General features: G+C 45.9%; 1 protein-coding gene across 1 annotated transcript; it reads left to right on the top strand.

Moving 5' to 3' along the window:
• Window positions 1–9,535: 9,535 nt before the first annotated feature.
• On the top strand, window positions 9,536–11,802 carry LOC311593791 (PI-actitoxin-Afv2a-like; the record flags this gene model as incomplete). The annotated part of the gene is made up of 3 exons (XM_084775211.1): window positions 9,536–9,662; window positions 10,829–10,998; window positions 11,743–11,802. The coding sequence occupies 3 exons, from the start codon at window positions 9,536–9,538 to the stop codon at window positions 11,749–11,751; spliced, it is 306 nt and encodes a 101-aa protein (XP_084631337.1). The 3' UTR covers window positions 11,752–11,802.
• Window positions 11,803–17,687: the final 5,885 nt, after the last annotated feature.

Below are 17,687 nucleotides of genomic sequence, written 5' to 3'. Positions count from 1 at the left end.
AATTGGGGGCGGGATTGTATTGCCAAAAGGATCTTCATTAGAAGGAGGAAGCTGGGGGGAGGGGGAGGGAGAGAGAGAGGGAGAGGGAGGGAAGGAGGGAGAGAGGGGGGGGGAGGGGGGGAGAGAGAATGACATTGGGGAACCAGAACCAGAGAGAAAAATCAGACAGAGGAGGTCCCGGTCCACAGCGGAGGGAACTGGAGAATTTGGCACCAGCTGCAAACTCAGTGGTGAGGTTATCTTTTATTTAACATCCATGAAACTTGACCTCTGGAGGGTAGGGCCTCTGCATCAGTTCCTGCCTCCAGATTCCTGCCTTGTTTGAGGTCCTGTCCTGACTTCCTTTGATGATGAGCAGTGATGTGGAAGTGTAAGCCGAATAAACCCTTTCCTCCCCAACTTGCTTTTGGCCATGGCGTTTCATCGCAGCAACAGTTAGCCTAATTGAGGCAACAGTTTATGAATGTTCTGCCTACCGTGTATGTATGTGCACTTTGTGCGTGTAGTGTCCACAGAATCTAGAAGACAGCAACGAATTCCCTGGAGCTAGAGTTTATAGACAGCTGTGAGCCACCACGTGGACACGAGAAACTAAACCCAAGTCCTCTGCTGAGCCCTCTTTGCAGCCCCAAGGCTCCCAGTCTTTGGATAAGAATTCAGTGTTTCTTCCCCACGCTAATCAAGGCTGTGAGAATTAGTCAGGAGGTTGGAAAGGTAAGGAAGCCACTGCCACAAAGCAAAACAGACAACGGAGAGAGAGACACATCTCGGTGGAGTTGTTTTGTCTGACACAGACCCCTCTTCTCCCCAAGGAGTGCGAGCAAGCAATCACTCTCGTGCCCCAAGCATTAACCATGATCCGTGGGTTGTTAGTTTTCCAGCAGGCAGAGCGGAAAATGCAATGGTAAAAAAAAAAAAAATTTATGATAATAACAGAGTTAACGATCCTCCTTGTTTTCTGCTTTGTGCCTCTTTCATCTGAGGTGCTGTGTTCGGACATGGAACGCCTCACTTTCTCTCCCTGGAGTCAGGAAGGCCCGGCCTTCCTTTCCCATATTTGCACATAACCACAAAAAGGAGCTTAATGCAAAATATCAAGGCGGCCTGAATTCTGGGAGGTAATTTTCCCAACTCAGCAAGCCAGACTGGGTGACATGGGCCCACAACAGCCAGGGAAACAGAGGCAGGAGACTCTCAAGCTCAAGGCCAGCATGAGAAACTTATTAACAACTTGTCTCAAATTGTAAAATGGGTGCTGGAGAGAAGGTTGGGTTATTAAAAGCACCCATACTTGGTGCTCACAAACTTCCTACAACTCCAGGGAGACTGTACACACACACACACACACACACACACACACACACACACACACACACACTTTAAAGTAATAAAACTAAATCTCTAAAGATAAAAGGAATGTTGGGGTTATAGACCCATAGCAGAGTGCTTGCTGGGTATGCAGAAGGCCTTGGGGTGAATCCCCCCACACCAAAAAGAGGTGAGGTGTTCAGCTCCCGTTCAGGCTCCCCTGCCTTCCCTTCTCGGAGAGCTCAGCTGATTAGTAGGAGAGACAAATATTTGTTCTGTTGGAAGCATGGCGTGAGGCACCTCCAGACTCCTTCCCAACTGACCTCTCAACAAGCCGTAAACAGCAAGATGGTAGCCTCTGTTCTCTTTGCGGGGTCAGGATGGAATGCCTTGAGGTAAATTCAGCACACACACACACACACACACACACACACACACACACACACACCTTAAAACTACAAACTAGGGGCTGGAGAGTTGCCTCAGAGGTTAAGAGCACTGGCTTCTCTTCTGAAGTTCATGAGTTCAATTCCCAGCAACCACATGGTGGCTCACAAGCATCCATAATGTGATCTGATACCCTCTTCTGGCAATCAGGTGCACATGCAGGCAGAGCACTGTATACATAATAAATAAAATCTTTATAACAAATAAAATCTTTAATAAATAAATAAATAAATGAACAAATAAAACTACAAACTATACCCCACCCAGTTCACTATACCCAGAATCCATTTCAGAGTATGGCATGAAAGCATGTTTGGCCGTTGCCATAGCAACCATGTTAAAAAGGAGAATGGGGAGCTGGAAAGATGGCACATGGGATTCTGCAGCTTCTTCTGACCTCCATGTGCACACACGGTACACATACATACATACAAGCAAAACACCTATACACATAAAGTAAAATAAACCAATCTAAAAAGATAGTTTTAAGTAGATCAGCATTAACTCTAAAAATGTTAAACCTGTTACCCCAGAACTTGGGAGGCAGAAACAGGAGGTCAGGAGTTCAATGCCATCCTTAACTTTGTAGCAGGGTTAGGACCATCATGGAGCTACTTGAGATCCTATCTCAAAAAATAAAAACCAGGGCCTGGAGTGATGACTCAGAAGTTCAGAGCACCGGCTGCTCTTCCAGAGGACCAGGGTTCAATTCCCAGCACCCACATGGCAGCTCACAACTGTCTGTAACTCTGGTTCGAGGGGATCCAACACCCTCATACAGACATACGTGCAAGCAAAACACAATGCACAGTAGATAAAAATAAACAAATCTAAAAACAAAAACAAAAACCAAACAAAAATAAAGCAGTAAAACACACTTTTAAATACATAATACTTTCTACAAAAGCCTTTAAACCCTTAGTCTTCCTACATTTATATAAATCTTGCAGAAAAATTTAAACACTTTTTCCAGGTTAAATTAACTCACTCTTAAATTGTCCGACTTTAGATCCCTTCCTCTTTCTACTTTATTGTTTCTTCTGTTTCTATTCCATCACACTATCTCTAAGCATGGGGGGAGGGAACCCAACCTGGGTGTGCATCAGAGGAGGTGTTCGAGGACTAGGAAAATGGCTCAGTGATAAGGATGCTTGCTGATCAGTCCTGAAGACCTGAGTTCACATACCCAGCATCCACGTGAAGAAAGGCAGGTATGGTTGCATACGTGTACCTGTAAACCCAGCTCTTGGGAGCAAAGACAGGCAGGTCCTGGGAGCTCACTGGCCAGCCAGCCTCATGGGAACATTAATCTTTGAGTTCAGTAAGAGACCTTGTCTCAAGAAAAGAGGCAGAGTTTTTTAAAAATATTTATTTATTTATTTATTTATTATGTATAGAGTGCTCTGCATGCATGTACACCTGCAGGCCAGAAGAGGGCATCAGATCACATTATAGATGGTTGTGAGCCACCATGTGATTGCTGGGAATTGAATTCAAGATCTCTGGAGGAGCAGTCAGTGCCCTTAACCTCTGAGCCATCTCTCCAGCCCGAGATTTTTTTAAAAAAAGAGGAGCCAGTGCACACTCTACATTCTCTTCTGATCTGTGTACACTTAAACACATGCGTACACTTAAACACACATGCATACACACCACACACACACACACACACACACACACACACGCACGCACGCACGCACGCACGCACGCACCTGGTCATACATCAATGGCCTCCACATTAGTGTCTGTTCAGTCATCCTTTTCCTTGCTGCTCCCTTCTCTCCAGATAAACTCAGCTCTGCACAGGTGCCCACAACTTCCCTCTACACTAACACGTGGGCAGATTCTATACCCTTCTACAGAGACGGCTGTTCACCCATGTTCATTGACCTCTAGTCACATGGATGTCTACCAATAGGTAAATGGAAGAAAATACAGCACATTTACACGATAGAACATTATTCAGCTGTTTGGGTTGTTTGTTTGTTTGCTTGTTTGTTTGTTTTTTAATGTGAGATTTTTAGGTAAATGGATAGAGCTAGAAAACAGTCATTTCTGGGTGACGTAAACCCAGCTCAAAAGGTAAAAGCGGCTTGTCTTCTCTCATTTGTAGATGTTAGCTTTAAATTTTCAGATGTGTGTGCTTCATCTCAAGTACCCACCAAGGTCAGGGGGATCACTGAGGGGTCACGGTGAGGAGGGGTTTCAAGAGAGGGAAAGCAGAGTGCAGTGGTCTAAAGGGTTAATAAAGGAAAACAATGGAACAGAAAGGGTTAAATTGGGTAGGGGATGAGAGGGCACAGTAGAGGAGGAAATACAGAAAGGAGTAACTGACACTAGAGACTTTTTAAAAATTTTTACTTATTATGTGTACAGTGTTCTGCCTGCATGTACCAGATCTCATTAGAGATGGTTGTGAGCCACCCTGTGGTTGCTGGGAATTGAACTCAGGACCTTTGGATGAGCAGTCAGTACTCTTAACCTCTGAGCCATCTCTCCAGCCCCAAGACTTTATTTTTTTTTAATTCCTGTGGAATTGTAGAAGCCTCCTAAAATATGAACATACTCATATAAATAGTTTGAATGGATACCCTGTAAGGTGGTGACCAACGCCCCTACTAGACACCACAAACTAACAAACAGAAGGCCCAGTGCCAGGGATGCATTGCCTCCTATGGAGCTGTTTCTCAGTGAGGTCCCCCAAACATCACAGACTATTGCCAGCACGTTTGTTAACCCTCCAGAACTTGGTGCTAAGACTATCGCTGCCAACACCACACAGCTTTAGACATTGAGCTCGGAGGAATCAAGCTTGTACTCGCCTGGGAAGTCGATCTCCACTGGCTAGTTTTCACAGTGCTGGAAGGGGACATGCACGTCCGTGGAGGAGAAAAGTCATCATCAGTCTCACCCAGCTGTGGGCCCGACAAGCTACAATACTGAACAGCCTGGTAAGACACGCCCATGAGAACAGTAGTGGCACAGACGTCAAGGGAGTAATCAACCGCTTTCTGATTTTTATTTAAGGCATGCTCTACAGGATAAAACCCACAGTGGGCACCACTACCAGGGCCAAGAACCCTAGGCCAGAAGGGAGAGCCTCCTACTATTATTCTGCCAAACGTACATCCTATTAGATGGACTTATTGTTATACCATAGATTAGCGCATCTCTCAAGCCTCAGCAGGGAAGTTTCTTTTTGAGGAAGATGGCGATTATTAGTACGGAGACCCACAACTGGTCAAGGTGCAGGGAATAAGAGAATGCCGGGTTTTCAGGAGTACGTGAGACATTTTTATCACAATGCCTCCCAAAGCTCAGAGATCATTGTGGAAGAGGGGCAGAGAGGTTGTGAGAACCAGAGATGGTTCATGGCTACCAAAAAAAAATTTTTTTTTCCAGATGCTCCAGATACAACTGGGTAGCAGCACGCGTGAAATCACAGCAGGAAGGAGAGCATGTACACAAGACCCGCAGGAGCTCAAACCAGACTGAATCCCAGCATAGCTAGGGGAGACTAGCCCCAAGAGTCCCTCTCCCGGAAGTGGAGTTCTTGGTGATTGATAGCTGCTGGGATGGGCGTGGCCTCCGGTAGGTCAGCCACGCTTCAGGGCAAGGCCGTATATCCAAGAGTATAGGGGCAGAACAAATTTGACTTGATGGGTTGAAAGGAAACAAAAGATGACACAAAGTTGGGTAAGTCGGAGAGTAGTGGATCTTGGAGGAGTTGGGGGAGAGGGGTGAATATGATCGAAATAGATTTTACGAAATTTTCAAAGAAACAATAAAAAGGGGGATTTTTTTTAAAAAATAAAAAATAAGATGCCGATTCTTTCAAATGGTCATTTTGGATTGCTATTGTAACTAATAAATACCAATGGCCAAAAACCTTGATGTAACCTGTAAAAGGAACTTTTTTTTTTTTTAGGTGTGCACCACCACCACCTGTGAAAGGGAAAATTTTTAATTAGCATTAAAGCAACCAGAACAGCAGAGCTCTCTAACTCATAAGTGCAGGTCGACAGGTATGCTAAGCCCAAGGCCCCAGATGATAAGTCACAAAGAATGCGGAGATAAGAGACAAAGGCCTACTGAGTGTTCCAGGGACCGGCTGGCCATAAAAGATAGGGAGGGTACACAAGGACAAACATCTACCCTCAGGTTTCAAGAAAAACAGGAACCAAGGACTGTTCCCGTATGATTAAGTCTGAGCTTACCCTAGATCTGCCTACACAAGTTGCTGATGTTCAAATGTTTGAAACAACCAATTGTGTGTGGCTGCACCAAAACTTCCCACTCCCCCCGACCCTTGCCCATATAAACCCCAAACCCCTGGGCTTCGGGGTCGACCCCTCTGTCTCCTGCGTGAGATACGTGTCGACCCGGAGCTCCGCCAATAAACTGCCTCGTGTGTTTACAGCAAGACGGTCGTTTGTGTATCTTTGGGTGCGCGCCATCCCGAGGCTTGAGTGAGGGTCTCCCTTCGGGGGTCTTTCACCTGGTGATTCTTTTTAAAAAAAAAAAAAGATTTATTTATCATATATACACAGTATTTTGCCTGCATGTATACCAGAAGAGGGCACCAGATCTCATTATAAATGGTTGTGAGCCACCATGTGTTTGGTGTGAATTGAACTCAGGACCTTTGGAAGAGAGCAGCCAGTGCTCTTAACCTCCAAGCCATCTCTCCAGCTCCGTAAAAGGAACTTTTATTCTCTTGTTTCAGTTGTTGTCTGGGAGGCTTACCACCTCATTCTGCTAACCTAGGCCTAGTCCTAGAAGCTCTGTCCTCCATACAACCTAACATAGGCTTACAATGTTTGCAGCCTCTGAGACTTACTGCTTCATAAGCTCACCCTTTCTCGTCTTTCTGAGCTCTGGGCTGGCTCAATTCAGCTCTTTTGGTTCAAACTCCTCTTCCAGCTGATTTATTTAATCTGGCTTCTTTCTTGGCCCAGAATTACTCTGTCTGGCCTCAAACTAACTCAGCAATCTGCTCTAACTTTCTGGCTTCTCATTTTCTGGCTCATTCTGTCTTCACCTGAGTTCTCTCTGTATATAAAACCCGTCTCACTATTGCTGTCCTAGTTAAAACAAACAAACAAACAAAAAACCCTTCCTCCTCCTCTCTCTGAAAAACTGCCTCTTAAGTAGCTTTCCTTTCCACACTCTTGGGCATATCCTGTTCTGTCAAATCTTCTCTGATTCGTCACCTTTTCTGCCACTCAATTAGACATCACTTCCAAACATGGGTGCTTCCTTCTACAAACTAACTTTACCTTCATTTGGGTTTAAAGACATGTATCACCACGCCTGGATCTAAGCTTTTCTTTGCCTGATACTTGCTCTGCACCAGGCTGGCCTTGAACTCCGATCTGTTTGTCTCTGTCTCCTGGACTAAAGGCCTGCTTGTACTCCAGGCGGATCACACAGACCCAAAGGATGTTTGCATGTGACCCCCCTGCCAGCTGGATCCCGTGGACCTAGAACCAGATCTTCATTTCTAATATGAAAATTAGGTGCGCTGGAGCCGTCATTTTATGTTCTTACGTTCCAGGATTCCTCTTTTTGTTAATTTCCACTTAGTACAATGGCCCAACTGAGTGATTTAAGGAACCTTATTACTTTTTTTTTAAAATTCTTTATTGTTATACAAGGTCCGCCGGGGCAGGCAAAGCCATAACCTCATTTTTTTGCTTAGCCATATGAGCAGGTGCCACTCTCTTTTCTCAACTCAGTGGGAGTCCTTTCGTCCTTTCTTAGTGGAAGTAATCCCAAACTTCATACAAGAAATACTGACTGGATACAAGTAAGATATCCCTAACCTCTTCTCCCAGGGGACCAGGGCTGACTCCCAGAACTCCATGGCAGCTCACAACCATCTGTAACTCTAGACCCAGGGGATCCAGTGCCATCTCCTGGCCTCTGTGGGCACAAGGCACACAAGCAATATAGATATACATTCAGGCAAAACACCCATATACATAAAGTAGAATATTTTAAAGATTTATTTTATATTAATTATATATAATTGATATATGTGGGTGGTTGTACGTGCAGCTCAGGGCAGGTGCCTGAGACACTGAGCATCCCAGGAAGCTGAAGGTACAGGTGGTTGTAAGCTAGCTATCTCATCTGGGTACTGGGAGCTGAGTGCAGGTGCTCTGCAGGAGCAATACACACTCATAACTGCTAAAGCCATCTCTCCAGACCCCTTAAAACTGCTTGTCTGGTGCTGGAGAGATGGCTCAAGAGGCTAAGGGCACCGACTGCTCTTCCAAAGGTCCTGAGTTCAATTCCAAGCCACCACAGGGTGGCTCACAACCATCTATAATGTGATCTAACGTGCTCCTCTGGCCTGCAGGGGTACACGCAGACAGAGCACTGTCTCCATAATAAATAAAATAAATCTTTTTTTTTTTAGAAAACTTCTTGTTTATTTTTTAATTCAATCTCACCCATCCAGAAGATCCCGTCATCAAGAAAGTAACAACAGCAAAGCTAGTATTGGCACACAGGAGAGAGGGAGCCTAACTCGCTGTTGGTGGGAACGTAAACTGGTGTAGCCACTATAGAAATCCTTAAAGAGTGTCCTCAAAAAAAAAAAAAACAAAACAGAACAAAACCAAAAAAACCTGAAAATAAAAGCCATATGACCCAGCTGCATGTCCATGCACACATACCCGACGGATTCTATGTGCCACCGTGGAGACGTTTGCACAGCCCTGCCCACTGTTTGTGATTCACAGTACTGGGAAATGGAACAGATTTTATGTCTGTAAAGAACACATGGTGGCACATGCCACACAGCATGGTGGCGAACACTTTTGATCCCAGCACTTGGGAGGCTTTGGCAGGTGGGTCTCTGTAAGATCAAGGCCAGCCTGGTCTGCAGAGCGAGTTCCAGGACAACCTTATTTCAAAGGAAAAGAAAAAGGAAGAAAGGAAGGAAGAGAGGGAGGAATGGAGGAAGGGCAAAGGAAGGAAGGGAAAAAGGAAGGGAGGGAAGAAGGAAGGAAGGAAGGAAGGAAGGAAGGGAGGAAGGAAGGAAGGGAGGAAGGAAGACGAGGCATTGCCTGTACACAGCAGAATTCCATGTAGCTATAGAAAATGAGGTCACACCATTTGTAGGAAACTGGCTGGAAACGGGTGTTTCCATCTCAAGCAACATACCTCAGACTCAGCAGTGCAAATACACACGGCTGCTCTCAGAACAGACTTAAAGTTCTAGCTATGTGGAAACTTGTGTAAGGAGAGACAGGCCATGAAACTTGAGAGGGGAAAGATGACCTTAGGGAAGGAGATTTTTTTAAAAAAGGAAAAAAAAGAGAGTAATGGGGTGCATGTGACATGAAGGCAGGGGGGCTTGTGGAGGCAGAAAGGGACCAGGAGAAGCGGGGACAGGAGACTGAGGGGGCAACAAAAACAAATATGAAAACCCTGCAATTGTTTTGCGCACTAATTTTTAAAAATAATGGGAAGAAGCATATTGGCAGCTTGACTGCCCAAGTTCTAAGCAGCTCCACATCATAGATGAAGAGAGAAGAAGACGAGGGATTTGTCCTGGGGCCTCTGGTCTGTCAGACTCCATGGCTGGGTACCCACGTACTTCCTGTCCTGTTCACTACACTGATTCTGGCTCCACCAGAGCCCTGCCCAGGCCCTGAGGAAATTAAATTCGAATATGGATTTGCTTCTCAGAAAAGCCGAAGCTCTGCCTCCAAGACATAGCATTCCAGCGCAGCCCAGGCCTCTCCCAGCATCTCCTGTCAGGGGTACCATGGAGGCTCAAGGGATCCGCCTCGCCCTGCGGCTTCTCACATTCTCTGTGCTCCTGCAGATGCTTTCTAGCAACCTGCTTTCTGGCAGGCTGGAAAGAGAGCTGTGTGAAAGCGGGCACCTGGGAGGTAAGCAAAAATGAAAACGCGAACCAGCGGGAAGCGGTGAAAGAGAGAGAGAGAGAGAAAAAATCTAGGTACTCTGGATGGTGTTGCCGATGACCAGGATGAAGCCCACCTTTGATATCAAACTCTGTGGGTCTGGTTATATTGTGTTCTCGCTATAAGTTAAAGGAAGAGGAAGACAGGAAAGTAAAACCAATTTAAGTCTCTGCCAAAGAGTTTCAATAACAACAAAAGGCGGAGAATCGTGGGTTGGATTGATATTAGGGGTATCCAAGAAATTCTCTCTCTCTCTCTCTCTCTCTCTCTCTCTCTCTCTCTCTCTCTCTCTCTGTGTGTGTGTGTGTGTGTGTGTGTGTGTGTGTGAGAGAGAGAGAGAGAGAGAGAGAGAGAGAGAGAGAGAGAGAGAGAGAAGCTTCTTTTCTATTCAGTACATAATCACAGGACTACTGTCATACTCCTTGGATTTAGAAGGGTAAGACCATCATCTGTACTCTGGGAAAACTCAGAGTGGAGATACGAAATCCCTAATCACGGAAAACACTATAACCGGACTTCATAAAGAACAATCTTAATACTCTGTTCTGTGTCTCCAACATGGTCGCCGTGGCTCCTGCTGGAACCCACCTTTACGCTGACAGCGAAAGTCTGTGAGTTCAAGTGTGTCAACAAAGGGAAGTGGGATGAGGGCGGACAAGAGAGACTTAGAGGGAAGGGAGAGCCGGCCAGATTTGGCAGCGGAAGTCCAGCCTTCAGGAGCAGCTGTGCAAGGTGGAAAGGCTTTTTAGCATATGTGCTCTGGCGACGAGGGCGGAAGGGACTAAAGGAAGGGTTCCGGATGAGGAGCATCCGCACCAAGCTAGATGCTCACTTGCAAGAACCAAGGAAGGTATGCAGAGACTTGGAAAACGGGATGCGTAATAAATAAGGGATTCTGGGGAAGCTGGAGGCTGTGCGCCCTTCTCCGGGCATCCTCTGTAACACCGACCCAGGCTGTAGCCCAGGTTCGCTATCCTGTATGACGTATAGAGCAAAGTTCATGCCCTAGTGATTATAACTGGCTCCTCAATGATAAAATCAGATCTATGTCGAGGTGGAGTAGTCTAGGTCCATAAGGAAAAGAGCGGTGATTCCTGCAGTAAGAGGGTCTAATCTGGACTTCTTATCGACAGCACTCTGCAACTACCCCGTCAGAAAGGGCTACTGCAGCTTGTCATTGTACAGATATTACTTCAATAAAATAACGTCCTTGTGTGAGCCTTTCATTTTCTCTGGCTGTGGAGGCAACAGAAACAACTTTCAGAGTAAATACCTCTGTGAACAACATTGCCTTTATAAACAGGTAAGCCTCTTGGTTCCTCACCCCACCATTAATGATCCTAAACGGTTGCGGGGGGGGGGGGGGGGTTGGTGGAATCACAGCTTTACAGGTAACACCTAGAAAGAGGCTAGGGGGAAGTGATCATGGAATCAAGAAATTACTTCCAGATGTGAATATCTTATATCCAGTACAGATATCCCAGTGCCCTGTGTAGTTTTCAAGCTGAAAATCAAGCTACGGTGGGGTTGCTTGTGAGATCCCAGCATTTAGTAGTCTGAGGCAGGAGTTTGAGGCTAGCCTGGGCTATGTAGTGAATAGTGAGGTCAGAACAAAAAGGAAGAAATGGAAAGCCTCAGATGATAATTTGTTTGTTTCCTGGAAGGGCGTGGATGTACAGCCCCTGACTCTCTGCCCAGCATCTCACTCCCATGGCAACGGCCTGGGTCTTTAAGAGCCCGATAGGTTGCTGCGTGATGGTTAAAATAAAAGCTGCTGGAGCATCAGGAGAATGGAGGGGACCTCAGTCAGAGTACAATACCTGACGTAACTGTCTAAATGGAGGGTTCTGATTCCAGAGAGGAGAAGCTTAGTGGCCCAACCTGCATAGTCCCACAACCTAGCGTTAAGTGCTTTTAGTGGTTTCCAGATAGGAAAATATTATCAACAGACAGCTAAGAAATTCGGGTGAGACCTTAAGAACCAGTTGATTGGGCCCTTTTAGCCTTACTGATGACCACAATAATCACACATTTTATTTATTAACAGAGGGACTAATCCAAACCCAGCAAATCAGTAAGCGAAACCAAATAAAGGATGAGGAAAAAAAATGGTGCAGAAATTATGCAGAGTAAATAAAGTAGACATTTCGGACAACATTTAGAATTCAAAATTCTTGTTCATTTCCTTGCCTAGCTGGTTAGTTGTATACACTTTTAATTAAGATTTTTCTGAACCTCAGCCCTGGTGTGAATTCACGCATCACTCCAATCCAAGATGCTTCTGGTGTAAACTACAGCTGACCTCCTACAGGCAGTAGCTTTCATGCATCAGTCTCTGTGGCATCCTTCATCTTTGCTGTCTATCTGACTTTGTTTCTGAATTCTGTTGCGGACCAAATTAATTGTCATGCAGTTCTCCTATCTGCTACACATCATCTGTCGGTCAACGCTCAAGCCTGTCCATGTTCTAGGGAAATGCCTCCCTCACCCCAGAACAATAGAAGCCACCACCTTGCAGCTGGGAGCTCCAAGTCTTTAGCTGTCATGGTATGGAGGGTCATGACCTCTGCTCTGCTTGTTCAAATTCTTGTCAACAGTGGAGCCTCACGAAGGAATCTAGGTACACGAGCCAGTGGCCTAGCAGTTGTTAAGCGATGGAAGGAGCCGTGGTGCCACATGTGTTAGCTTGTGATGATTCCAGTTTAATCCGAACACCAGCAACCACGGATCCTGGCTTATGGGCACAACTAGGGAAACCTCTGGAAAGTGGCAGAAACCATAGATTAGAGGCCTGGGCATTTGTGCTTCCTAACCCAAGGGATCACTACAAGGCGGGGATGGCGAGGGCAAAGAAAACAAGACAATTCTAGTAGACTCTAAATATTGGGTCAAAATCTCCCAGCCCAGTATCCCACACGATGCTGTGGTCAAGTAAAACCTTGTTCTAGGGCCTGACACCATAGAGATGACTTACCTGGTACCAATCCCATGGGATTTGGAGATAGTTTCCTCACTCCGATTATAGAAATACTTCCTGTTTTATAAATATGGCTCAAGTGCAATTTCTTTAAAAAGTTTTTGAGAACTATGCTTTAGTTCAGAGGATGACTCTTAAGTAATGTGTTTGGTAGAGACAAAGAAATCATGACCCAATTTCCTCTTAGATTTCTTCTGTTTCTTGATAGATCCTAATTATGCTTCTTTTAAAAAAGAAAAAAAAAAGAGCTGGGCAGTGGTGACACATGCCTTTAATCCCAGCACTGGGGAGGCGGAGGCAGGCAGATCTCTATGAGTTCGAGGCCAACCTGATATATAGCCCTGGATAGCCAGGACTGTGTAGAGAGACCCTTTCTCAAGAGGACAAGGAGGAAGAAGAAGAAGAAGAAAAAGAAAAAGAAAAAAGAAAAACAAATGTGAACTACTCCTGAGGAATGACACCCGGGGTTGATTTTGACCTTTATGTGCACATGGGAGAGGTAACTGAGGGCCACGTCTGATCCACAAGCATGAGACAGAGAGAAGCTAGCTAGGAATGATACAAGCTTTAGAAACCTCAAAGCTCATCCCTAGTGACACACTTCCTTCAACAAGACCACACCCCCTAAACAGTTCCACAAGCTTTGGACCAAGAGTTCAAATATATGAGTCCATGGGGGCCATTTTCACTCAAACCACCACATTGTATCTCCCTGCCCACGCCCCACCCCCCATAGGCTCATAGCCAAATCATAGTGCAAAATGCCCTTTAGTCTAACCTGAAAAGTTTCTGTAGTCTTTCAGTCTCAACATAGTTTCAAAGTCCAAAGCCCAATGCCTCTTTTGAAACTCAAGGCAACCTTCTAATTGTAACCCCTGTGAAATCAAAGGGCAAATTACACACTTCCAACATACAGTGGCACAGAATGCATAGTACATTTCCAAAAATAGAAGAGAAGGAGCATAGTAAGGAAATACTGGACCAAAGCAAGACTGATCCAGCAAGACAAACGCTGGGCTATCCAGTGGATATAGGGGCAAGCTTATATGGCTCAGTGGAAGGGGGCGGCGTATGTGTACATGTGTCTACAGGTATGTTCACTTGTGTACATGTGCATGCAGGCCCCTCTCCACATTATCCCTTTGAGGCAGGGTCTCTCTCTGAACCTAAAGTTTGAATGTGTTGGCTAGGCTGCGAGCTGTCAAGCCCTAGCAATATCCCTGTCTCTACCTCCCGCAGGACAGGGGTCACATTTCAGACCATACTTGTTTTTATTATATGATCTCTGGAACATAAACTCAGGTTCTGAGATTGCTCAAAAACACTCCTAAACACTGAGCTATCTCCCCAGGCCCCCTCTTTGGTGTTTTGTTGTTGCTGGACTTTTTTTTTTTCTTGTTGTTTTTGTTGTTGTTGGGACAGAGTCTCTGCCTTAAACTTCCTCTATAGAGCCAAGGTTAGCCATGAACTTTTCTGATCTTTCTGCCTCTGCCTCCCAAATGCCGTTATTACAAGCATGTACCACATCCGGTGCACGCTGTGCACGCTAGCCAAGCACTGTGCCAACTAAGCCATGTCTCCAGCCTCTTGTTCTGTGTTGAGGAATCTTAGCCCAGCAACAACACTACTCTGTCTGGAATACAGAAACCTGCTTAGTACACTCCTTTTAATCCAAAACAATGAAGGTAAAGTTAGTTTATAGAAGGAAGGACCCTTGTTTGAAAATGAGGTCTAATTGAGAATCAGACAAAGCGGCAAACCAGAGGAAGATCTGACAGAACAGAATCCACGCAGCTCTCTCAAGAAGAGAGAGAAAGGGGAGGCGACTAAAGGTAAAGCAGTGCAGAGAGGGAGGAGGCAGTGTTGGGCCTCCAGGAGGCAAAACCAATGTAATAGCATGAAGGATCTTTATCACAACTCGAGTAGGCGACCCACTGCTCTGGTGTGTAAAGTTTTGGTTATATATATATATATATATATATATGTCCTTTCCCCTCCCAGTGTTCCCAAAACAGAGAGAGAGGGTCCCAGCTTGCCAAGCACTTCTCAGTAAAGATACAAAAGGGAGTCTGGTGTCCTAAGGCGACAGGCTGCAGAACAGGTGCCAAGGGCACCGAGGCTCTAACTTTCTTTTGATCTCCTTTGATCATCTCTTCGCTGAGGGGGAGTGTCCCCTTTGGACTTCAGCTGAAGGTCCAGTCCAGTGCTAGTGCAGTGCCAGGGGAGCCAAGCGCTAGTGAGGCAGGCAGGACCTTCCTGCAACTGGGACCCTGAGAGATGGATTGTAATTCTTTGGCTTCCCAGCAGTTCTACCCTGGCAGCTGTACAGAGACAGGCTGCAGAGGAAGAACAAGCTAAACACAGGTGACAGAATTAGGCTATGCATAGCTCTCATGAGCAGAGAGAAGATTTAGCAGAAGAGGGCAGAGAGGGGAGAGGAGGCAGTTTTACCAGGACAGTTTTAACGAGATGGGTTTAGCCAGACAGTGGTGACCCGTGTCTCCAATCTGAGTCCTTGGGAGGCAAAGGCTGGCAGCTCTCTGAGTTCAAGGCCAGCCTGGTCTACAAAGTGAGTTCCAGGACATCCATGGATACACACAGAAACCTTGTCTTAAAAAAAAAAAAAAAAGGAGGAGAAGAGGAAGAGGAAGAAAACAAAAGAGGAGTGACCAGACATACAAACATATGTGTGCTCTGTGTCTTTTGCTGATATTTGGTGACATGTACACAACTCATAAACCACCAGAAACAAGAGCCAAAGTAAACGTCTTTTTCCCATAAAGTACCTGCCTTGGGTATGTCATTACAGCAATGAACAATGAACTAATCCCCACCCATAAATCAAGCCTACACAGACATTCGCTCGAGTGTTAATGACAGACGTCTGTGGCTGGAAAGCTCTCCTTTGAATTTTTGCACATTGCTTTGAATATCCCAGCAATGATGTGTGTGTGTCCTTTTTCAAAAACTAAAGAGGAGAAAGAAAGGGAAAACAAAGACTCACAATCCTAAACAAAACAAAAAACAAAAAACAAAACAAACAAACAAAAACCTCTCACACTTCCAATCAGCAAGGGCAAAGATGGAGCAATCAGATCTAAAAAGCACTAACCAGAGAGTCTGGCAGGGTGAGTGAAGCCTGCAAGTCACTCCCTGCCCTTCTTACCTTCACTCATAGGAAAAAAGGGGAAAAAAATTTTTTTTTCTGTTCTTGAACTGAACCCTTTTACCCTGTGGCTTTGTATAAGAAACAGTGAAATGCGTTCCCAAGGTAAGAATTGCCCCACCTGAAGAAACATGTCACATCATGAAGAGAGAGGCTGTGACCTGCCATTGTAATTTATTAGGTGTGCCTCGGTAAGATACAGAAACTGACCACAGCGACCTTTGCCTTTATCTGGGTTGCTACTGTGGCCTTTAACGGTCTATGGCCTAAATTTCTGCTGCCCCCTCGTGGCCCAGAGACCAAAGTGCACAGCAAGGAATTCCTTTCACTTCCTAAAGGCTTCTTCATTTTTGTTTTGTTTTAGTTTTGGTTTTTTTGTTTTGTTTTGTTTTGTTTTGTTTTTGTTTTTGTTTTTGTTTTTGAAGACAAGGCTTCCCTGTGTGGCCTTGGCTGTCTTGAAACTTGGTCTGTAGACAAAGCTGGCTTCCTACTCACAAAGATCCTCCTGCCTCTGCCTCCCCCGAGTGCTGGTATTAAGGGCGGGCGACACCACCACCTGGCTCTTCATTCTTGTCAATCTGTGTGAAGCTAGTGTGTCCACACACTGCTTCCCTTGGCACCAGTTCTTGACTCAACTCAGCGGCAGCTCCCCCACCCTCCTCAGCCTGCACCCCCACTAAGCACTGATGTTGCACACTACAGGAGAAAACAATGAGACTCCGAACAGCGGAGAAAGGTGCCAGCGGCCTTTGGCGTTGCTGGAGGGCGGGCACAGAGGACACAGGTGGTCAGGGAAAGGGGTAGAGAGCACAGGTCATTCCCAGCCCGGACATGGGAGGGTCCACTGTAAGGAAGCTGAAGGGTTTCACTCTGGTCAAAGGCTAACTGAGGGCAGCATGTAGGATTAGGATTCACAGGGACCTGCTTTGCAGAGTTCAGGCTGAGGAAGGAAAGCTTTGTATGGCTTCTTTGGTTTAGGAAACAACAGAAGAGAGAACAGCCTGGAGATTGTACAAAGACTTGAAACAGAAATATATGTTTCTCTCTGTGTTTGTGTGTGTGCCTGTCTGTCTCTGTCTCTCTTCCTCCCTCTGCTTCTCTCTGTCTGTCTGTGTCTCTTATTGTCTCTCTCTCTTTTTCTTCTTCTTCTTTTTCTTCTTCTTCTTCTTCTTCTTCTTCTTCTTCTCCTGTCTGTACCTGTGTGTGTGTGGGTGTGCATGTGTCTGTATGTGCCTGTCTCTCCCTCTGTGTTTCTCTGTGTGCCTGTGCCTGTCTCTGTCTCTATGTGTGTCTCTCCCCACCCCAACCCATGCTTCTGTGTCTCTGTCTCTGTCTCTGTCTCTGTCTCTCTCTGTCTCTCTGTCTCTCTCTCTCTCTCTCTCTCTCTCTCTCTCTCTCTCTCTCTCTCTCTCCCCCTCCCTGTCCCTCTGATTTTGCGGACCTGCCTCTGTCTCTGTCTGTCTGTCTGTCTGTCTCTCTGTGTGTGTATGTCTGTGTGTGTGTGTGTGTGTGTGTGCGTGTGTGTGTGTGTGTGTGTGTGTCTCACTCTCCCTCTTTCGTCCTTCCCTCCACCCCTCCCTTCTCCTATACTGTTGCTATGGATGCAGGCTGCACAGGGTAGCCGCCACCTGATGGAAGGAGCACTCTGGGTCACGGGCCCCAGCCTCCAGTCCCATTCTTACCTGGCTGAAAATTGCCCTACAGCCTCTGCAGGTTCCCAGGGGCGGTGAGCCTCAGCTGTTTTCACAGAAGTCCCTATCGTATTGATTTTGAATTACGTGTATAAAGCTTTATGAGAAGCCTTGCACTCAGAGACTAGGGAGACAAGAGAGTCGCTCGAGTCAACGAG

The sequence above is a fragment of the Acomys minous genome (assembly GCF_964271855.1).
Source record: "Acomys minous genome assembly, chromosome: 3".
Classification (NCBI taxonomy): Eukaryota; Metazoa; Chordata; class Mammalia; order Rodentia; family Muridae; genus Acomys; species Acomys minous.
This window is presented reverse-complemented; position numbering and strand designations above follow the sequence as displayed.